This window comes from Lissotriton helveticus, chromosome 3_1, assembly GCF_964261635.1.
Source record: "Lissotriton helveticus chromosome 3_1, aLisHel1.1, whole genome shotgun sequence".
NCBI lineage: Eukaryota > Metazoa > Chordata > Amphibia > Caudata > Salamandridae > Lissotriton > Lissotriton helveticus.
In genome coordinates, this window is record NC_136061.1 from 1903629011 (window position 1) to 1903653074 (window position 24064).

A 24064-nucleotide genomic window follows, 5' to 3' on the forward strand; every position below is an offset into this window, starting at 1 on the left:
TAGGAATGCGGGGGCAGGACACGATTCCAAGTCTGTCTACAAGGGAGAGAAAGGAAAGACAGAGCTGATCGTAAATTTGATAGTCCCAGCCACGGTGGTGAAACGGCTAGCAGCCGCTGGGAAGATCTCAGCACATTGTACTCACTGCAACCGGAAAAAGGGGGAGCCGGTACACCTGACCATTCTCACCCGCGTCCTCGAAGATAGTCTTCCCGAGAATCTCCATTGAATATAAGAGGACTTCCGGGTGTGGGCGTGGTGGCCGGGATTACGCGCAGCAGGGGCGCGCAAGAGTGACACGCACGCAGCGTGGTTGCTATGGTAGCGCTTGGTGGAGACAGAATAACAGCGGGAGTACCAGATGAAGCAGCCAGCACACTGCAATCACACAATGTTTATTTTTGAAGGACTGAGTTCCATGGAATGTTATCATTTAGCCCATTTTTGTTAGTCGAGAGTCTATATATCCATCGCTGCTCCTTCTCGAACAGCCGTTGTTGAATTCTGGGACCGGATTGTATTTGCTCAATCACTGTCCATTCGAGATCATTGGTTGTATGGTTTTTCTTGAGGTAATGTTCAGTGTGTTTAGTCATGCTTTTTTTGCATCGTATGGTACTTCGATGCTCGCAGATTCTAGTTTTTACTTTCCTGCAAGTCATGCCCACATAGGACAGGTTGCAAGGGCATTTGATGAGGTAGACGACGTTCTCACTATTGCAATTCGTGTGTGATCTTTTGCTCCAAATTTTGCCAGGTTTTAGATTAAGTGTTTTGGAATTGTGTGTGAGGTGACAAACACTACAGTTTTCGCACTTAAAATGTCCGACCACACTTGGCATGCCCCATGCCAGAGTGATAGTTTGTATGGGTTCCTGGACTGTGACCTTGGGGCGGGTGTTTACCAAAGTATCCTTCAGACTCCCGGACCTTTTGAATGAGAATGTGGGTTTTTCCCAGTGTAGGTTTCCTGTATTCAGAATTGACCAATGTCTGTTGATGGTCTTAGTCATCTGGTTTGACGCCATGTTATATGTTGTTCCGCATGTTAGGGGGATCTCATCTTTTCTGCGCGTTGTTTCTTCTAGGAGAGCTTCTCTAGGCTGATTGCGAGCTCTTTTTTGGCATTTCTTCAGGATATGTCCAGGGTAACCCCTGGATGATAGTTTTTCAGTAAGACTAGCTGCCTGTGTTCGATAGTCTTTGGTCTTACTGCAATTGCGCCGCAATCGCAGGTACTGCCCATAGGGAAGATTCTCCCTCAGTGGTCTAGGGTGGAAGCTATCAAACCTGAGCAAGTTGTTTTTAGCAGTTGGTTTGTGATGAGTGTCTGTTTCCAGGTGACCATTTTCCTTAGTAATACAGATATCCAGAAAGATCATTTTATCAGGGTTAATGGTGTTTGTGAATCTGAGATTCAGGTCACAGGTGTTGATCCAGTTTGTGAATTCAATCAAGGTGGTATGAGGTCCATGCCAGATAGCAAAGGCATTGTCTATCTATCGTTTCCAAAAAACGATATTGGAGAAGAAAAGATTGTTGTCATTCACAATGTACTTCTTCTCAAAGTCATAAACATAAAGCCGCGCCACACTGGGGGCAAAAATAATCCCCATGGAGGTCCCTCCTGTCTGAAGATACAACCTCTTTTCGAATTCGAAATAATTTTTCTTCAGTGCCAGTCTAGCACATTCCAGGATGAAGTTTTTTGGTGTGTTATAATCCCATGTGGTCTCATCAAGAGTCTCTTTTAGTACTTTGAGGGTGTCATCCTGCGGGATACTGGTGTAAAGACTCTCGATGTCATAACTGATTAATATGGTGTTATCATTAATCGTGAGGTCTTGTAGCATTCTCATTAGACTCTTGGTGTCTTGGAGATATGTGGAGGTCTGTTGAACCAAATTTTTAAAAAAGAAATCACAAAAACTGGATAGGGGTTCCAGGAGAGAATTTATCCCGGACACGATGGGTCGCCCGGGAGGTGGAAACTTGTCCTTATGCATCTTAGGTAAGATGTAAAAATACAGGATCTTGCCTTTGCTTTTGATCAAATAGTCTGCTTCTTGTTTAGAAATGTGTCCTCTAGTTTCTGCATGGTCGACAAGGCTTTTGATCTCAGAGCGGAGATCGTCAGTGGGATCACAGGGAAGTAGTCTGTAGTTTCTGGTGTCCGAGAGGAGACGTAGACATTCAGTTTGGTAAGCCTCTTTTTCAAGGATCACTAGACCACCGCCTTTGTCCGCTGGTTTAATAATGATAGTTTCACAGGACTTTAGATTGATCAGTGCAGCGTTTTCTTCTTTACTCGTGTTGTTAAAGGTTTTTGGTTCAGGTAAATTCTCAATGTCATTGAAGACAGCTAGTTCAAAAGTTAGAATTTTGACTGGAATAGTATGTGGAGGAGGGGTGAAGGTGGATTTAACACATAACCCTGTTTCATTGGGGTTTTCTGCCAAGGTGGATTCCCCTTGTTTCTCAAAAAATGCCTTGAGTCTTAGTTTTCTGAAAAAAGCAGCCAATTCAGCATGGAGTTTAAACTTGTCGAGTCGTGCAGTTGGTACGAATCCGAGGCCTTTATTCAACACTCGCTCTTCAACTTCGGTGAGTGACCTTTTTGATAGATTGGTCACTAAAGTCTGTTGTTGCTCGGGCCTGCCTGTGCCTTGCTCAGAGTGTGGCTCCCCACTGAGTCTTCTTCTTCCCAATGGACTTGGTTGGTTTGTCTTCTTCTTCCCCTTCCTCTCTGGTCCCTGGATAAAAAAGGGGGCCTGAAACCTGGTTGTTGGAAAAGAGGTGGACTCGTTTATTTCTTTGTTGAGTTCTTCCAACTCCTTTTTATATCCCATCAGTGTGCTTTTAATATGATTCTCAGTGATTTGGATCTCTACCATGATTGCTTCCGATAGACGCAAGGCTGTCTTTAGAATCAGTAGTATCCAATCATGAGTACAGTGCCAGGCTATAAGCGCCCAATCCTTCCTAAAGACTGGGTCATCTAGGAAAATGCGTGCAGCGTTTGTCACTAGCAGACCTTTAGGTGCCATATTGTTGGTGATGTATTCCTTCATGATAGTTCCATGTAAGATAGCCCTGATACGGTTTCTTTTTTGTTCTGAGAGTTTGTCCCAATCCGATGTCTGTGAGATGGTTTGTGCAATATTGACATCGGCAAATAGGGATAGATTTCCCATAATGGCATCAGCCTCTTCGCTAGAGTAAGATAGTCCTTGGTTTTCTCCCATGGTGGATGGAAGACAAAAAATGATCAGAAAGAAAAAAATGTATGTGCTCTTGCAGCTGTGCGCTGCCAAATATGTCAAAAAACAATAAGAGAGTAAGGGTAGACTCCACAGGAGTGGAGGGAGGTACTCCTGGTCCCCATGGTAGGTGAGTGAGGGGTCTTCAAACAAGGAACATCTTCCTTGTTGCTTCATTTGCTTCCCTTTCTCCGATAAGACCTATCACTCGGTCTTTTGGTGTTACTCCTTCTTTTTGTTTATATATATTCAGGTTTAGAAGACCAGGAGTACCTCCCTCCACTCCTGTGGAGTCTACCTTTACTCTCTTATTGTTTTTTGACAAGTAAACCAAATAGCCAAACATGGAACCACTGATTAGTACATCAATTTACAGTCGGGAGCACTTGCACTGTGGCACTGGATAGCAGTGGCACAGTGCCCAAAGCATCTAACACCAGCAAAAAATACATGAGGCAACAACAAAAATGGAAGGGAGACCCACGCCAATGGTGCCAGGTCTAACACGGTGCAAAGCCCATCCCAAAGGTAAGTGGAGTAAAGTAGGAGGGAAGAACAACTGAAGGACTGTGCTTAATGAAGAAGATTGCATAATAAAGCCTGTCCTTTCACAGCACCTGCTCTGGCATCAGTCAGTTGCTTTACAAATTTCTGTAAAGGATATATATATATCACATTAGAAGAGCGGTGTTATTTTCCACACCGGAGTGCCCCTCTTGCGAACATGTAATGCAGGTTATTTACTTTTTCCCTTGTGATGGATTGCTTTGAAAATGGCAAGACAGTGTGGATATCCCAAGAGATACTAAAATGTGTGCATCTTTATTGTTATTCTAATGTCTAAAGTACTCATACTCATTATTCAGCTAACTAGAATTCCCTGTCTTTTCAGTGATATTAGGTGTTTGATGAACACCAACTGTTTAAAGATTTATCTAGATAAATAGAGATTCCTGTGCTCTGAAAGAACATATGCCTTGGGTGTCTGTCCCATGGTTCTTTGGCCCATGCATGGAACCCAAACCTTTGGTAAAAAGTCTAGGTGTCAAATTGATGTTAATCTAAAACTTAAATCAAAAAATGTCATACGTTGTCTTTTCCTGCTTTATAGTCCTCTGCAGGATTAAATGTATTCTTTCTCTGCTATGCTCGGATGCTCGAAAAGCTGCAGTGCGGGCAACCATTGATTCTCACCTCACTCTCGGCACTGTGTCATTTCTAAGAAACAACTGAATAGATTACGATCTATCGAAAATCAAGCTCTGCGAGCGAGGGTTCAAATATTTTGATGTTCCTCTGCAGAACGTATTCACCTCTTACTACAGTGGTTGCCTACTCACAAGAGGATTATCTTCAAGTCTTTGTGCATAGTAAACAAATGTTTTGTATCTCTTTCAAGAATTTTGAAAATCATTCTCCAGTAGCAAACCCTTTCCCTGATTCACCTCTAGCCAGAGGAACTATCTTCCTCATGATCCGAGACCAATACCGTCTCTGTGGAATTGTGAAAAGAGATGCCAAAGTCTGACTTTGCAATATGCAGTGATTGCAGACAAAAAAAACAAAACATTTGAAGAAAATTGTAAGGAATATTTTGTCAAAAAAAGGCAGTACTGTCTCGTGGCATATTACCGGAGAGGGTGTCTGACCCTGCTTTTGGTGCTCATGGGAATTTACTTCTCTTTTTGAAGTGGACTGTTATGAGTGTTTCTGGATTAGTCTTTATTTTCTGTAGTTTCCTTTACTCTATGTGTGAAGCAGAGAAGATCCTGTAAAAAGAGATCTAGGATGGTTCGATTCATATGAAGGCCACAGGGAAGTGGTTCAGCTGCAAAAGCTAATCACTTCAATTAATATAGCTCTGGAAACAGAATGCCAGATTGGCCACATCTTTTATTACAGTAATGATATAGTCTGAGTTGGTCATTTTCTCCTTAACTATATCTGGAAAAATCTGCTTTATGATCTATGAATTTCTGCAAAAAATATTGTAATGATCCCGTACATAGGTGAAAGACAGCAGGTGCGTTATACACATAAAAAGATCTAGTGCAGTCCTTTTAATCCTATGGAATGCAAACACTAGCCCTCGTTGTTGAGATGCTACTGAGGTCCATAATGTAATGACACATTCAACATTCTTCTGCAAATTTGGACAACCAAAGAATCAGGAGGCAGGGCTTCTGCAACAAAGAGAAGCACTTGGGCCTTAGCATGAACTTATTTGACTGGAAAGGTTAAGGACTTCTCTGAAGTTCTAGGTCATGATGGTTCATAGAGTACTGATATTTCTTCCTAAGGAGTGTTTGTTCTAATGTGCAGCTTTGTGGCTAGTTTGTTAATGACTTCTTGGAATACTCTAATGTTTTTAACTACTGACATAATTGCCTGGACAGAGTTTAGAGTTTTGAGGCAATAATGTCCTACCGCGTATCCGGATCTGATGCTTGAAGGCATATACCTGGATTTAGAGCGGCAAGCTTGAAGAGGAGGGTCATGGTGGCTTCTACTTCATCATCAGGCAAGGATCACTTAATTATAGTGGGACCTGAATTAGCCTTGGTGGTCCTAGAATAGACATCCACACCAATGGAGCACAATAGGAGATGGCACATGCTCTACAAGAGAGGCACTTCACATAAAGCTGTTCTGCCTCTTCCCTTGAAGAACCAGGTCTTTTTCATGATGAGCCCATAACACGAAGGCTTTCAATGGCTAGGCTCCAGATCTAAAGCAATGCAAGGCCTACTTTAAGGCAACAACGCCTTTTCTCAAAGATAAAAGTACACATCAGTAAATCTACATGTGTCAATGTACTCTTACACTTTGTAGTAAATGTATTACTCTTCCTTATTCACCATCTCAGTTTATTGCAAAGTGTAGTTTTATTCATTGCTTACCACTAGCTTTGTGTTTTCTCTTTCACATTTGCTTACTTTCTATTCACTGGCTTTAGTTGTTTTAACCTGTCCATCTTGCCTTCGTCCCTCCTGTGGAGCACAGCCTGCATACCACCTACTTAGTTGGCTCCTTCTATTCTTTCTCGAGTGCCTGCTTTTCTGAAACTTTTTTCTTTCACAGAGCACTCCATAAGCGTGAATGTTGTGCAGGAAGCGGTCCTCCTGTGGTACTTCTCTGCTCACCCTTAGGACTCCATGCTGTATTCTTTCCCGTGTACTATGCTCCCTGTGCCCCCTTGTTATTCTTTGCTTTCCCCCTTCTCTTGTCTTCTGTTGCAGGTAGCTCTCGAACGCTCTTTGGGCCCACTGTGCTTTTGAAACTGGCCCGTTGTGCTTTTAATTCCACAGCTCACTCATCAGTTTGCTTACTTCCCCCACCCTCGGTATTGCTTCTGTCAACCCACACTGCGGTCTTTCCCCTGCTTTTCTCATTTTGTGCTTAACTCTGCAAAGCTGAGGATATTGAGGCTGCTTCCCTAGGGAACAGATTGCCAGATTACTTCTGGATCAAATTTGCAGGGGAACAAATACTGCAAATGAGGACAGTGACACCAAGGGCCCTGGACCTAGGATAACAGCCTGGGATATCACAATGGATGAGGTCGCGACTTCAGCTTTCTTTCACTTCAGTGCACGACGCACCCCTCTGACGCGCAACACCAGCTGTGCTACTGGCCAGCACGAGATGCTGCAGAGTGAGTGCTGCAGAGGACAAGTTGCCAATTCTTCATGATCCACAAGTTTTAGATTCGGCACCAAGGAGTCCACCGTTTTACTACTTCATCATTTTTAGGTCTCACCTATGAGACAGCTTTTATCTGTCCGTAGGAAGTCTATTTTGGACCACGGTGCTTTATGTGAGATGAAAAGGTGGGGGCTCTCTGAAAGGGGCGAGGAATAAGTAATGAAGGTTGTAGTCCTGTGCTTTACACAGCAATATGCCTGACCAGCAATTAGGCGCATCTTTGTGAGTTTTTTGATACTGCATCTAGACATATTACACAATAACGAGCAAATTCCTAATACAAGCCATACCTATTGACTTTGTGAGTGCATGTTAGCAGTTGGAAATAAATAGGTAACAACAATGATTTTGTTGTCAATTTTAGAATTGACAATCACAAATGGTACACATGTGACTATCACTCTGTGAACACTGGAGAGAGGCCAAGGATCGGATGAGCACGTAATCTGAACACTATTATGGCCCGCTGAGTCACAGGTGCCTTTAGGCTCAGTTGCAGAGCTATCAATCTTGCCCCATTAAGAACACCCTCCCACAACCAGAACTCACTCAGACACATTTACCATACAAGCATTAGACAACCCAATAACTCAGCCTTTTGAAACTAGCACCTCTTGCCAATAGTTAGTAAAGTCAATTACAATGCAAAACTGCACTAAACCAAAGAGAGTTTATAAACGTTAACAAATTCAAAGTCTTTACTTACCTAAAATGTGCAATGAGTATGTACGTTAAAATATTGCTAAATCCATTGGCAAAGCTAATAGGCCCCAAAGGGGAGACCTACTGGCTTTGCTAATGTTTGCTGATCGCTGTTGCTATGGTGGTGTTCTTATTCATTTTTGTCTGCTTGATTTCCTTGCTTCTGCGTGTTGCCTCTTCCTGTTCTCTCATTTTTTAGTGAGCATTATGTAAACGAAATGTGTAAAATGAACTGAAGTTTTAAATATTTTATCACAAGGTGCAATCCATTGTTCTATGTATGGTTTATAGACTATTATCTAAATAAACTTTGTTATCATCATCATCATCATTTTTTAGTGCTCTTGCTGTGAGGCTCTTTTTTACAGTTTAGTTTTGATGTATTGCCCAAGAACACTTTATTGCTCCATCGAGGTTTTTGTGAGCTTTCATTTGCGCTTTGCTCCTTTCTTTGAGGTTTCTGGACACAACCCTTCATCCATTAGTTCTGGACACAACCATTCACCCATCTGTCTTGTTATAGAGAAGTGCCTTTTGACAAGAGGCTACAAAGCGTGCGGTATTTAAATTCAGCTCTTGAAACTTATCAGGAATATTGATAAAAGGAGAACTTTGTGGACTTACAATCACTATGCATAATCACGCAAAACATTATCACAACGCATCTTACCCCAGAAGAGGTTTTCCAATTAACGTGAAGTCGTCACTGCCAACAAGCAAGACCTAAAACAACATGAAAGCACAGTTTGGTCAGAAATGTTAAACATGACCCCCTTAAGAACACAGCCTATTTCTCCCACCCCTCGCCTTCTCACTAAATGATGCCTCTTAGTGATACTACTACTTTTTAAATAGCAGGCCTTCGGAGTTTGGATTTGTGTGCTAATACCAATGTTTTGGCTAGAGCTATACGTGATGTACAGTAATACGCTGTTGATTGCTGCTTCGATTCTCAAACAGTAAGATAACTTATTTATAGGTAGAGGTCGGAGACGGTTACTGTATTCAACAATCTATAAATAATGTTTCATGGATCAGAGCAGAAACATGTAAATAAAAGGGTACCTGCTCTGAGATCATTCATATATTATTTAAACTCATGACAGCACATCAGAATCTGTTTTCTAATATTTAAAATTCAAATTGCAGATTGTTTCTTTTCTTTATTCTGGTCAATCCGGGAAACATCCTTTACCACAAAGTCTTTCCCACATATGCCTTTACCATGCATGCTAATTACAGGCAAAGTTAATATAAATATATACATACAATTTGTTTTATATAATTTGTAAAGGGAGGTGGTTTTAGGGGTGGGTAGTGGTAAAGGGAGGTAGGACAAAATTTAAGAGCTAATGGGTGGGTAGTGGTAAAGAGATGTAAGTGTAAATTTAGGGTTATGGGCAGGGCCACTGGAATTAGACATTCATCATTTTACGACACGGTTATGCGACCGAGCCAGAACAACCTAAAGGGGTTTAGGGGGGGGGGGGGTCTCTGAAGCCATAAGTTCCCTCCCAACACAACCCCAGAGACTTAAAGTATGGAGAATTTTAAAACTGGTTTCAGGGAACATGAGTAAGGGCTCGTCCACGTTATCATCTGGCTAAATAGAGTAGCAGAGATGAGTGCTAGACTGCTAACCAATGGTGGCAGCAGCCAATGAGGAGTGACTTGCCTTCTCCACTCAAACAGAGCGTAATCACTGTGCTGTTGAGGACCAGAGGGTCTTCTAAACAGTAAGATGAAGATTTAAAATAAACTGCAAGCCAAACGTTCCCTCCCAACACAACCCCAAAATTGTATACAGGGTACCTGAGTAAGGCTGTACAACCACTTTATCTCCATTAAGCACTCAGTTTATCACTACACAAAATTGTCTACCTTCTTTCAGCAGTTATCTCTGCCTTATTATAATTTTTCTCTCAACAATCTTATCTCTTTCTCATCTGTTTCTGTCTGTATCACATCTCCCATATTGACATCACCTTTCACTGCTACTATCCTCTGTCTGACTCTTGGCTGTGTCTTTGTCACCCATGTGTGTCTCTATCACCTATTGCTCGGTCACAATTTTTCACACCTGAAGTTTGACCAATCATGAAAACACCAGCAGGTTGTTCAATGAGTAATTCTGGAGTAATTGAAGAAGTATAAGTTAAACAGAAAATGAGCCCAGGAGTGCACATCCAGGTCCAACGACTTCAAACTTCAGGACAACGTGGCCCGACTCCCACCACCGAATATCATGCCAGTCTGCATCCAAGCCGATGGAAAGGGTGCAACATGATAGCAAAGAGTTCTGAGGACCCTGATGAGGTGCACTACGATGCACTGTGCGGGAATGGCGCGCGGTCAGGCTGTGCGGCGAGAATGAGTGTCTTTGGAGGTCCCAGGAAGAAGAGAACGTGGCCCTAGCGACAGGCCTGCTGACTCTGGCACCAGAGAACAAAATTGCAATCTCTGGGACCGCACAACATCCTCGGATTCTGGCCAAATCACGTAATCTTCTCGTGCCTAAAAACAGGAATGTGACCGTGTGTAATATAACATGTTAAAGTGAGCCAATAAATTCAGATCGAGTTTGCGCTATATACAAGTGCAAAATTAGAGCGGCACTGTACCCATGGTCTCACTGCACGGTGCAATATGTCAGCTTATGAAAAGAAGGTGCTTGGGTGGCGGTAACCACAGACTGACTTTTCCCTGTTAATTAAAATTCACGTCAGTTTTTCCTTCAGGCCAGAAATTACACACTGGGCGTGGAGAGACGCTTAGAGCAGTGCAGGGCAGCAGGGATGATACGGGCAGTTGTAAAGGGAAAGAGGAGTAGTGTCTGGGGAGGGGGCAGGGCATGGGTGAAAGGCAGTACTGAAACGGCAAGAAAGTCCAGGAGAGGCTGGCGAGCCACGCAGAGACTGAGGGTCAGAGAAGTGCATGTAAATTGGGGGCAGAGCAGTTAAGACACAGTATCTCCGCAACACACCCACACATGGCAGGCGACACAGTACAGTGCCGCGACACAGAGTTTGGAAAGCTCTGCCCCAAAAACTAAATCAACCCCCTTAAAACTAATTTGTCCCACCCTAAAAATAAACACGTTCACCCTCATCCCCTAAAAACAAACTCAACCCCATAAAAACGAATTACCCCCCACTCCCTATAAACAAACATGATCACCCATACCCCCATTAAACTAATTCCAAGCCCCCATGGACTGTTATGCTCAGTAATCAAGTTTGAAGTTAAAAGACAGAGTGCCGATGACAATGACAAAAACAGATCATGCCAGCAGGCACCTAAAACAAATCCATTTACAAAAAGTTGGTTCTGCATGATATGCCTATGCATCGCCAGTACTTGGGTCTAACTCTTCTGAGGACCATGGATCTGTTTCCTGCAACTTCGCCAGATAAAAAAGATTGGGAAATTCTTGACCAGAGAGGCCTTGATCCAAGTTATCTTGGCACTGGTTATGTCCAGATTGGATTACGCAAACTCTCTCAATCTGGATCTCCTGAAATCCCTCTTGCACAAGCTTCAGTTAATTCAAAACCAGGCTGCTAGGCTGATAGTCCAGCTACCAAGAGGGGGTTCTATCACGCGGGTGACTAGGGACCTCCACTGGCTGCCGGTGGCGCAAAGATTCAGATTTAAGGCATGTTGCACAATGTTTAAGGCGCTACATTTGAGATACCCGGGCTTTGTGAAAGCTCGCATTGTAAAATAGAGAGAACTGTGATCAAGCTACCTTCACTACTTGGTCACCCCCACCTACAAAAAACTCAGGATTGGAGGACCTAGGTTCTATATCGTAGCTCCTCGCATCTGGAACACACTTCCATTGGAATTAAGGCAGGCATCTGTCTACACCAAATTTAGGCAACTTCTAAAGACAAGGTTGTTTACACGGGCTTAAAAATAGTAGGGATTTTCGATTTTTCATTACCTAGCGTCAAGAGACCTACCTTGTGATCGTGCACTCTATAAATAACCAATAACATAACATCTGGCTGCACGTTGTAGACACAAATAGGAGGAACGGAAAAACATGTTTCCTCTTAGCACTTACTGAGAAGCGGGAGTCGCCTCAGTTTCAAAATATATATATAGTCCGGCTGAAATGTCAACCGGCATTTTGCAAAAGGGACAGGGAGTGTCGATTGTGTGGGGTGAGGAGGCAAGCCAAAGACGGACATGCTGTGGTGCACACCCCACTTGGGACATTATTTGCTTTTAACACAGTCTGAAAGCGGCGACTCACTGTAGTAAGAGATGCACTACATCATCCAGCAGGCCAGAGGTATGGCTACGCCCACTGAGGCGGGGAAGAAATCATTTAAATAATGGTGCAAAAAAATGCCGTTTCATTTCTGTGTTGTCCGGAATCCTTTGAAGAAGTGCTGTTCACGCACGAAACGCGTCAGGAAAGGACGATTATGATGCAACGATGTTTGTGGTTGTGCTTGTCCTCGCAGAATTAAATGGCGACAAATTGAAAACCTACCTTTTGTTGGTCTTCTCTCAGTAGGCAAACCTTTGATGTTTGATGTATAGCGGCCCGTCTGAGCCGTGAGAAGACCCTGCTGCGTTCACGCAGTCCCGCTGAAATGTCAACCGGCATTTTGCAAAAGGGACAGGGAGTGTCGATTGTGCGGGGTGAGGAGGCAAGCCAAAGACTGACATGCTGTGGTGCACACCCCACTTGGGACATTATTTGTTTTCAACACAGTCTGAAAGCGGCGACTCACTGTAGTAAGAGATGCAATACATCATCCAGCAGGCCAGAGGTATGGCCACGCCCACTGAGGCAGGGAAGAAATCATTTAAATAATGGTGCAAAAAATGCAGTTTCATTGTTGTCCGGAATCCTTCGAAGAAGTGCTATTCACGCACGAAACGCGTCAGGAAAGGACGATTATGATGCAACGATGTTTGTGGTTGTGCTTGCCCTCGCAGAATTAAATGGCGACAAATTGAGGAATTAGATTATTTAAATCAAGCGGTCTGCAGTGCTTAATTTGTAACAAAATAAGTGCCAGGGCCCTCGTCAAGAAGCTACCTCCGTTTGCACCACCCATTGCCCCTGCCAGCGTTGCCAATGACGGTACATTCACAACTACTAACCATCACACTGTTACAAGTGTGTCGATTCAGACTGTTCGATGCCCCCAAAGCTATACGAATGGCTTGTGCGGCAGGTATCAGTTGTTTTATAAAATATATACTGAATTAATAAATAACTGTTGTTCAGCACATCTCCAACTTACATAAACAGTGCCACCATATGGCAGCAGTCATAAATTCCAATGTTGACAATTAAGTGCCGGTACCGAGCACCAAAATCACCTGCTCAAATAAAGCACGGTTTGTCTGTCTCCACTTTCTGTGGTCGCTTACCTTTTCCAGCCTGATTCGATCCCCACATTCAGCATTAAAGACGCCACGAGTTGAAATCAAATCTTCATTGGTTACTTTCCACTGTCGACTAGCAAACTGAACGACTGCAAACAGCCTTCCGAACTGCCCATTTGCAATTAGGTTATTTACTCGTTGCACAAGTTCTAAACAGAGAAAACAAAGACGTTTATGAATGTTAAAAGCCCCAAAAAACCCACACAATACTCCTTTCATTAAGAATGCCAACGAGGATGTCTCCCCCGAGAAATATACTTTCCACAACACTTATTCAATGATGCTCTTACAACTTGTTTCAAGCTTGGCCCAGTATGCATTTCATTCACTCACAAGCTGTATTCATCTAATGCAGGGGTCTTCAAACTGGGTCTCGGGCCAGTCTAGGGGGGCCTCAAGTGATGCCAGGGAGGAGCGCTAGGCTCTGGCCAAAAGAAGTATTGTACTGATAGTGCTGTGTTTTAAGATGAAAAAATTAGCGGCACCAAGCATTTTTGCTTTTAATTTCCTAGCTGGGAGAAGGTGTCAAAAGAGAAGGGACTACAAATATTCGTCAAACACACCACCCCCACTTCTACTAGTCAAACTGTGGATACTTGTATGTGTTAGTAATGCCTGCCTGACAAGAATAGTATGTTTGGCAATCATGTATTTGATCCCATTTTTAAAACTGTAACATAAGGTAACTGCAGTATTTAAATATGTGTACACATATTTAAACATTGCCAATTTAATACAATATTTGTGATAAATTCTTAGGGAGCCCAACAATTTTTTCCCACTAGGGGGCGCGGCATTAAAAAGTTTGAAGACCACTGATCTAGTGGTTAACAGGAGAGTACAGAGAAGCAGATGAGAAATCTAGAATGGCTTCACAAAGATATCTTCACCTGTCTATTACATGAATCTTAAAACACAAACTTCAATAGTTTCCATTTCACATGTTAGGTACAATAATGTATTACTATTACTATGAATGGACATTGGCAGCTCAGTACAGTATCCCTTATCATGCATTGCATGTTGTGGATCTGTGTGGGAACAAAACACTATAGATGCGCTGTTGAACCTTCGTCAGTGTGTTGCATCTGTTCTGCAGTTACCGGTGTCTGTCCTGTTGGCAGTCCCACCGCTGCCCCTCTTACAGCCTCACTGGCGTGCACATGCAAGGACAGGGCGAAGCTGGCATTCAATGAAAGGTGGTGAATTAACGGTGTTCTTGGACAGTGTATATTTTGGGGACAGACGTGGTGGGGTGTTGGGGATCTACGTTGGTGTTGTTGGGGCTGTTCTTGTGGTTTGTCCCAGTGCCAAAGCCTTGCTGCGCTCTTCCATGCCTCAAGGGAAAGGTTGCGAGCACAGCCTTGGGTTTCTGGTCATAGGCATTGCGCAATGCCCTAAGTGGCGAATCACCTGAAATTCGGAACATAGGGCAGAGTCTGTTTCGATTGCATGATCATAGTGAAGTAGGTAAGGAGTTGTAGGATTCTGCATGGTTGTAGTGACACAGCTGCACTACGTTCACTGGGTAGTTCTGCAGACACTGCTGAAGGACTCACAATTCAGTTGGATACATCACTGTGTCTCTGCCTCTAAGAGCTTTGAAATGTGTTATTCCAGTTGTGGTATGAGGTGTAGTCAAGTAAGCCCAAACTTGACTTTGAAGAAATTCACCTACATCAACATTGGTTGCAATGGCTGTTTGTACTCTTTCGTTGAGAAACCGATTGGCCTGCTCGACAAGACCATTCGAGGAAGGACTATACAAAGCAACACAACAGTGTTTTATTTCGGCCTCCTCAAGAAAACTAGTGAATTTGTCAGAAATGAAATGTTGCCCATTGTCTGTGATGACATAGTTAGGAGTACCTTCAGTTTTAAAAATGCTTTGTAGAAAAGAAATAACATTAGCTAAATTAGCTGCTTGTACAAATGAGTAATATATCCATTTGGAATGGTAGTCTATAGCGACTATGCAGTATCTTTTGTCCATGGACAGTAATGTGAAAGGTACTGAGAAGTCTAAAGCAATCTTATCCCATGGGTGTTCAGGGAAAGAAACAGGGATCAAAGGTTCTGTGTGAACTTTCCAATGTTTATCCGAAACAACACAACTGGGACAGTTATCTATGATTAAAGCCACCTGTTTATCCATACCTGGCCACCAGTAGATACCTTTAAGTGTCTTACAAGTTGCAGAAATGCCTAAGTGACCTTTGTGTGCTATTCTTATGATTTTCTCTAAGAAATATAGGAGGAATAAACAACCCATTCCTCACACAAACTCCATTTTCGAAGGATAGTTGTTCACCAATTTGTGCAAAACACTTGACATCATTGCTCAATTTCTTGTTAGTTGTCCATTTCCCTTTAATATAAATTTGTACTTTTTTAAGTGTCTCATCAAGTGCCATGGCAGAAGCCCATTCATCTTGTGATATACTTCCATTGCATTTTGAGACAGCATCTATAAGACCAACTACACAATCTTTATGGAAATCATCTTCACCTTCACTACAGTCAATGAGAGGAATACGAGAAAGACAGCACGAATGTTCTTACCTCCTTGAATATATTTGATGTTGAGATTATATTCCTGTAATTTAGAAAGAAGTCTGACCAGCCTTGCTGAAGATTTCCCCAGACCATTACCACACAATAAAGACACAAATGGTTTATGATCTGTTTTGCAAAATGCTCAGGACTTTTTGTAAAATTTGAATGTGTTCTTCTTTAGTTTCAGTATGGATTAGTACATCGTCTTGATATGCTTGTACTTGCGAAAATTATCCAAAAAGGTTATCCATAAGTTTTTTTTAAAACTCTCGTGGCTGATGCGAGTCCAAATGGTAACCGTAGGTATTTAAAGGCTCCAAAAGGAGTCACAAATGCAGTGAGTGCCTGACAATCTGGAGTTGGATTTGGTGATAAGCGGAGTGTAGATCTATAGTGGAGAAAAACTTTGACTTCCCAATTTTAGCTAACATCTCATGTATGAGAGGTAGGGGATGACAGTTGATGAGGATATTTTGATTTAAAGATCTTAAATCTACACATAGCCTCAGTTCTCCATTCCTTTTTTGCCGCAAAACCACCGGCGAAATCCATTCTGAGGAATCGATAGGGGGAGATTATACCTTCAGCTTATAAATTGTTAAGTAAACTTTTTAAATCCTCTCTAACAGTAAGAGGTACAGGCCTGACCTTGTGTATTATTGGAATGGCATTTTCCTTTAAAAGTATACTGTGTTCATAGCTTTTAACAGTACCTACTGTGTTTTTTAATACATTTGGAAAAGATCTTACAAGGTTTTCAACATTCATTTCAGATTGATCAATAGCCAAAATATTGGAAGGAAGATCACCAAATACAATAGGAGGATCCTGTCCAGGTCGTAATATGATGCCTACCTAGACATTCTACTTTATCCCCAAAATAACCCGAGAGATCTATATCCTGTTCTCCAAATTCTTTTCGGTTGATGTCTGGAGTAATAAGTGACATATCATTTGGTCAAAACTTCTAAAATGTAGTCTGCAAGGATGGGAACGGGAGCCCCTGAATCAGCCATTGCTAAAATAGTCTTACCATCAATAGAAATGTCAACCAGAGGCCCTTTGATGGGTTTGTCAAAAGAGCCTGGTACCTCGATAGTGACCACAACATTTGCAAATTGTGAAGTACAATCTTGCACATCTTGTGTCTCCACCGATATGTTAGAAATTCTTACCCTGTTGAGATTTGAATTGACATTGGTAATTTCCAAGGAGCTTTAAGAAGCAATCTTTGGCCATTTAGTCCATTTTTTTTTCCAAAGCAGGACAATTAGGATTGTTTCCTATGTGGTTTCTAGAACCACACGAAAACATACCAACTGTCCTCTTGGAGATTGATTTTTATAAGTTATATTCTTGCTATATGTATGTTTACTTCCAATAGAATACACAGCATTGTCCTCAGAAACAAGACTCATATTAAAAAGACCCAGAAGTTTGTACAGTGGTTTGTGTAGGAGAAGTCATGGTTTGATTGGACTGACCAGACAATACTTTGGATGTGACAATCGATCTTTCAATGCTCTTGGCAATGTCGATCGTTTCAGCCAAAGTGGGATTGCGTGAAGTGAGTAGACGTTCTTGAATCTTTTTGGAAAAGCAGAACACAAATTGATCCCCGATATAAGTATCAATATCAGGGCCAAATTGACATTTTTCAGCTAAAATCCTTAGAGTCGCTATGTAATCCTCAACCGATTCATCACATGCCTGCTTGCACATTGCGAAATTAAACCTTTCTAACATAACACTTGTAGTGTCAGAATACTGTTTAGTAATGCGTAGTTTTGCCTCAATAAAAACGTTCCAAACTGCATCTTCAGCAGTAGGTGCAGGCTGCCTTGGTAAATTTTCAAAAACTCTGCGTCCTGCTGTGCCTAAATGATTGACTAATAAAGCCAATTTCCTTTTTGGAGAGTAGTTATCTGCATCAATTGCAGTAAGATAATTCTCAAAGTCTCTAAGCCATTCCAACCATTTAAGTTCAGGCTTGCCAGGTTTCAACAGGAATGGTGCTGGCTGGATGACACCTTGATTTGAAGCCAGGGAGCTTGAAACAGAGATGCAATCCTCAAATTCCAAAATAATGTTTTACCATGAAATTGCAAAGAAACAAAGTTAGAGTCATAAACTATTAAATCAATATGGGCGAATTGCCTTGTGAGGAGAATTAATTGACGAACTGTCATGCATGAAACACCACATAAAGTAATGAAAAACATTCAATGTAATTAAAAGAAAATCTAAGGTGTGTGAATCACTGTGTCACACCGCTAAACTGTAGAGTTATCTGAAATGATGATGAAATTAAACAGGTGTGCGAATCACTGAATATGGAGTCGCACCGTTGTGCAAGACTTGAATGCCGGTAACTGTTGAATATTGAAGAAACACTCCACACACACACGAAGAAAATACTTCTTTCCCAAACCAATATGGCCGCCGGCGTACATGACGTGCGTGGAGAGTCAGCACGCTCCTAGGATGCAATGCACGGTACACGTCATGCAGGGAGAAGAAGAGAGAGATGGACGCAGAGATCTGGAAAGCCGAGTTAGGGTGTGTATATCCAAACGGTGAAGGACCAAGGCATGCGCTGCGTATCTTTTAACTGAGGATAGCGCGAGGAAACCACTATAACATACGCATATAAAGTTGCACATAAACACAGTCAGACTAACCTCAGGAGTATCAGGAGATCAACCGACGTGCCTCTAATTATAAAGTATGCCGGGGCTCCCAGTCTGCGAGTAGTTTCTTTTGAACGATGGCACAAGGTCAATATAAGAGACCTGCGAGTTGATGTGGAATGAGCTGGAAATAATAGTAATCCTGGACTAACCTCGATATGCTTGTGAGGAAAAGATCGTCCTTATTATCTTCTTGAGTAGGTAAAGCGGTGAGCTCTTGAAGCGTAGATCATCATTGAGGAAAGTAATTCCAAAAAAAGTCCCTGACCCCACTCCTGGTACCAAATTGTAGTAGAGGTTCACACAGAACTTCTGGAAGCGATTATGATGGTTAAAGATAAGTTTTATTGACACCGAACGCACACATGCACCCTACTCAACAACATAACATGCCTACGTCTCTCTTCATCTTTTGATCTTCTATCTCCTCACGCCACCAGGGGGGCGGGAAGATAACCATGCCGGTGGCAAGGGACACGGGGAAACTGGAACGTGCAAGAATGGAATGAAGAAGATGTAACAAATTGCAGAATGAACTGTCAAGAGCCAAACTAATTAAAGCCAATGTATACAATGCTTGACAACCCCCCCACACCCCCCCGTGCGTTTTTTCTTCTTCCTCTTTCCCCATGTGTTCTCCACCCAGTACCATGTAAATATGCTCTTTATTTTCAATAAAAAATTACAGAAATAAAAAAAAAAGATACGTTTTATTGGCAAGATACCAATAAGTAAAATACATAAAGAAGAGCTTACAGGAGGAGCGACTGATGAAACTCCAGGCCAGCAGTAACTGACCCAAGCAGAACGTCAACACATATGACATGCAACAATTCTAACCTAGAACATATATTTAATGAAACAGACACTAGCATGTAATACCACACACTGTAAAAAGTGTGCATATACTCAATACTTTAAGTGGAAATATGGAAGGGCGGGCAGTCACTGCCCGAGCACCTCCTTGCTCCTCAGAAGTGCCAGAACTCATTGTTAAAAGTATTGCACCATTGCCAAGACGTTCTGTCACTCCCTTTCAAATGAAAGAAGTGCAGGTACTCGGTGCCAGACAGCACCTGCCGATGTAAAGCACTGCATATACCACAGGATGAGGGAGTAGGGAGACAAAACTAGGTTTTCGCATCTTGGTCGGATGTGCAAATACATGAGAGAAATCTTGGATATCCGGACGCCGTATCATACAAAATACTGTTTCCTTGGGTCAGTAAGAGTCCTGACAGCTGGACTAAATGAAGCAGAAGGGGCAGCTGCAGTGGTAGAGGCACCCTGTGAAATTCTCGTTGTAAAAGCAAGTACCCGGTGAACGAGCAGCTGGTTTACACTTTTCTACTACACACTCACCAGATTTGTGAGCAGATCATTTTGTTTTGCGAGCGATCTCCTTCATGTTTGATGCTTTCATCTCACAGCAGATGACAGATGTTGAACAACAGGGGTTAAAGTCAAACTTGTGTTGACGAACTTAGTTTAAGTTTGTGCAATTACATATATAATTAAGCACCTAAGTATTTAACAGGTGCGTATCATAGTTGTGCCCTTCACCTAGAAAACTGAAAGTGTCAGTGGGTACGACATGATGTGGGATGGGATGATGGTCAAATGTTTTTTACCCCATTTAAATAAAAAACAAACATGTTCATAAACTAAACTAGCAAATCTAGAGCAGAACGAATTCACTCAGCGAAGCGAACAAACATATTTTCAATGAGCAGACGTTGAATGAGCATGCTGGTGTAACGCGCTAGACAAGTTCATGTTCAGTATGGCCCCCATGTTTCCACTCTGTCCGTGGACAGCTCCAGCAGAGAGAACATACACATACATTCTAGAAGCACAGTGCTGTTCTCAAAAAATCTTGGAGCGGTTTTAGTAGCTGCAGGCACAAAGGAATCGCTCAAATTAGGAAGTGTAGTAGCCAAGGTTGGGGGGCCCTGGTCTGGAAGACATTTGGGACCGCCGTAAAGAAACCAGCTTTGCCTGCATTAGTGATTCTGAGGTTTGCGACTAAGTCTTGAGGATACACCAACATTTTCCAATGTTACAACACATTTCGAAATAAGGGGTGTATAAAGATCCCGTTTTCTACACTGCGCCACAGCAGAAGAGCTGTATGCTTTTGTTTCTGGCGTCTTAAGCACATACATTAACTCAAAATATTTCCAAGTTAGTGCATGTTTTGCAGACAGAAGAGCTCGAAAACATCAAAGTGTCAATGACTGCCCAATTTTTGCGAGCCATGATATTCGCATACACTAACTTGGATGTATTTCGAACTCGTGTACGCGCTAAAGACGAAATAATTAAACTCGGAGATCCTTTCTTAGTAGGCGCAGGGCAAAAAATAGCAATCATGATAATACGTTCCTGTTCTTTAAGTGGCTTTTGGATTCAATACGTATAAAAACACATGCTTTTGGTCTGGTAAAGTTACATTAGTCTGCCCTCTGGTGCTCAAAGACAAGAATACAGCAGGAAACGGTTTCATAATTTTCCTGAAGCGTTGTTAAAAATTTTATGAAAGTGGATATGAACCACACAGCACTATATTAAATTCAGAAATAAATAACTGGTAAAAACGCTAAACCTTGCATTGTCATGACCAGCAAACACTAAGTCAACATCTTAAAGATCAGCATAAACATTTACATACATTTAAGATATTTTTTTTCTGACGTATAAAAAAAATGCAACATAAACATCCATATTTTATAACTCTAAGTCAGCAAAGCTCACACAAGAAGTACAAATTTGCAGCTTTAACACTTCGATGAGATATGTTGGTATTTTGGGTTTCCTGGTTATCAGGATATCTGCAAGTTGAACTATAGGAGCTTTTTCGAAAATAAAGTTCAGGCTTCACGATATAACAATGTCTCCCTCTACTGTTGGGAAGAATAAAAATAATAACAAACATTGGCAATGCCAACAGGTCTCCTCTATGGCATGAGCAGTCTTAGCCAGACACACAAATGTTTTCTAGCTGAAACTAACCAAAAATTGCTCATAATCCTGAAATGGGAGGCACGGTATCTTCCAACTCGCTACTGAAGTTCCCTGGACAACCAACACTAGTTGATAGGTTTATTGACACTCAGAAGAGGCAACCGTCGCTTCACTAGTTAAAGGTGGTAGCCCTAACCTGGCTCCTTATGTGCTGCGGAAACATGCCTTTGACTTTTATTTCATCTGGTATAAACATCTACAAAGTTAACTAGATTAGCAAATCTCAGCTCAGGACAATACTCAAAATACTGCATTGATATCTTAAAATATCGAATGTAAAATATTTTGTTAACTCTTTAAGATCAACACGTTTAAACAAACATTTTCTGAAAGCAGCAGCTGCTTCTAGAGGACAATCATAATTCAGAAAAACCCTGAGCATTTTACAGTTGTTTATGAAAGTCTGATGACTTCAACAATAACGTGCCTCATAGGACTGAATCATTTAATACAGTCTTTCAGTTCTTCAGGGCGCCTCCTTCAGAAATTGGTACATCCGCAGTTTACAGTGTGTGTACACAAAATAAATCACACACTTATCTCGGGACACGTTTTAAAAAGTACGCAGCATCGTCGGAATAAAAAAGGCACCACGTTTATAGCAGGAAGAGCGTGCATGAGGGTGAATTATATTACCCCCTTTTATTTAAAGCGTTTGCTTAATTGGAAAACACTGATTATTTTGTAAAGTACAGCGGTCTGCTTTGTAACAATACCTAACCATGTTTCAATCTCACAATAGCTAGATTAATATTATAATTCCGCTGAAACCAAGTTTTCTCGAATAATATGCACCATAATTAATCTTTTACATGTCACAAAAATCATCTGGCATAGCCTTGCAATTTGATGCCATGGCATGGCCTTACAATTTGACGCAGTGTATGTGCGCCGTCTCTACTGCCATGTCGACCTGGTAAGTGCACCCACTTGCTAGGCCCTAACCTTACGTTTTATTACATGTGAGTCACCCCCAAGGTAGGCCTAAGGTTCACTTGTGGGCATGGTGCAGTGTATGTGAAAGGTAGGACATGTACTGATGTGTGTGACATGTGCGGATAGTGAACAACAGTGTATTTCGTTTTTTCACTATTGAAAGGCGATCAGTCCAATAGGATAGAATGGTAGTTTATTTATAACATACTAAAAGTATAACTTCCCATTGGGACAAGGTGGAAAGATAGAGTTTAGTATGCCTGAACTCAGAATATAAAAATGCATCTTTTAGTAAAAATGATTTTTATATTGTGTGTTTGAAAATACCATTTTTAGAAAATGGTTATTTTCATGCTTAGCCATTCTTTGTGCCTCTGCTGGTTTGTGGATTTATTGTCTGGCTTTGGAGTGACAGGGGCTGAATATTTCATTCTATCAGACAGTAACTGGAGTATGTTGAGGTGTGCCCTGCCTCTCCTGGATGATTCAGGGCGAGGCTGAATAGACCTGGGCTGCTTTTAGAGTAGGGGGGAGGAGATTTCCTTGCACCTGAATGGGCCCGGTCTGCCTTACACAATGCTGTCTCCACCTCCTGCCGCCGGACCAAAGAGGACAGAACTGGTATTGAGGACAGAGCTTCTCTGCCATATGCGAACAAAGAGAAATACTGTATAAATATTGGAGCCTAGAACTTTAGATTACTTCAGGACTCAAGGGGAACCTCTGCGAAGAACAGCTGGGAAAGCTGAAGGGGAAGTACTGCTGTCTGGTGTTGGCCTGCAGTGGCTTTTTCTGCTAAGGATGGGACAAATACTTTACTGTGTAGTTCCCAAATTTAGGCGGAGAGCAGCTCCTGTATATGGCACCCATCAACACCAGCGACACTAACTCTGCTCACCTCAAATGTCTGTTTTTCTAGCAAGGTTTTTAAGCATGGGATTAGCACAGTGACGTCCTCTGGTGTGCTGCTGTGTGTTCTTATGGATTGTCCAGAACTACTCGCATCTTTAATATATACAGACGTGCTGTGGATGGGGACCAAGCGTCTGGAAGAGAGGACTTTAAACACCGCTTATGGTCCAGCACAAGTGCAGGGGTTCAACTTGAATCGCATCCCTATCAGCCCCTTACTGGAAGGTAATCAAAACGCAGGCTGACAGAAACACTCACTTGCAGATAAGAACAAACTGCATGCTGGATAATGCAGTCTTTCACCATCAAACAGCATGAGTGTTTCCGGTTGTGATGCGGCGCAGGTGTGGCCAAGACTACTTTAGGGGGATGGGCCGACCAACACAATGAGAAACTGAACGGGCCCCCAGCACCCGAGGCATCTGATGAGGCTAATCGCCGAAAGGCGTCATGCCAGAAATCGAATTAAATGGTTTTAAAGTCCATGCGTGTCCCCACATCTCTTTTACGGAAGTGATAACCTTGGACATATATATGTTTATTTATTGATCTAATGCCAACACGTTATTATACTTTCTGAAATAAAGCTCTGGTGGCCTGGTGCACCACCAGAAGTTAGACAATAAATGGAGAGCTGAGACCAGGAATGAAAAAAAGACCAAAGTTTCTTTAACTGTGCTAAAACCCATAACAAGAGAGAGCCAGAACAGGATTCCAACAGTTTTGTATGGAAGAAAGTTTATAACTGAAGTACACTAGGGCACAAAAACAAAAGATCACATAAGAGTACTGTGCATGAGTCGTTAGACTGACTGATGTTTACGTCTGGCACGGTTTCCAGAAATGTGGGGCGTCCACATACTGAGA

The 24064-nt window shown here is 42.1% G+C and overlaps 1 protein-coding gene across 1 annotated transcript in view; it reads right to left on the bottom strand.

Annotated features, from left to right (window-relative positions):
• Window positions 1-24064, bottom strand: part of MRPL21 (mitochondrial ribosomal protein L21) — an 81124-nt gene that overhangs the window by 30745 nt on the left and 26315 nt on the right. Inside the window, exons 4-5 of the mRNA XM_078684056.1 lie at window positions 13065-13228; window positions 8338-8390 (exon numbers count right to left, since the gene is read on the bottom strand). Of these exons, the coding sequence (XP_078540182.1) occupies window positions 8338-8390; window positions 13065-13228 (217 nt within the window). The remainder of the gene's footprint in view (window positions 1-8337; window positions 8391-13064; window positions 13229-24064) is intronic.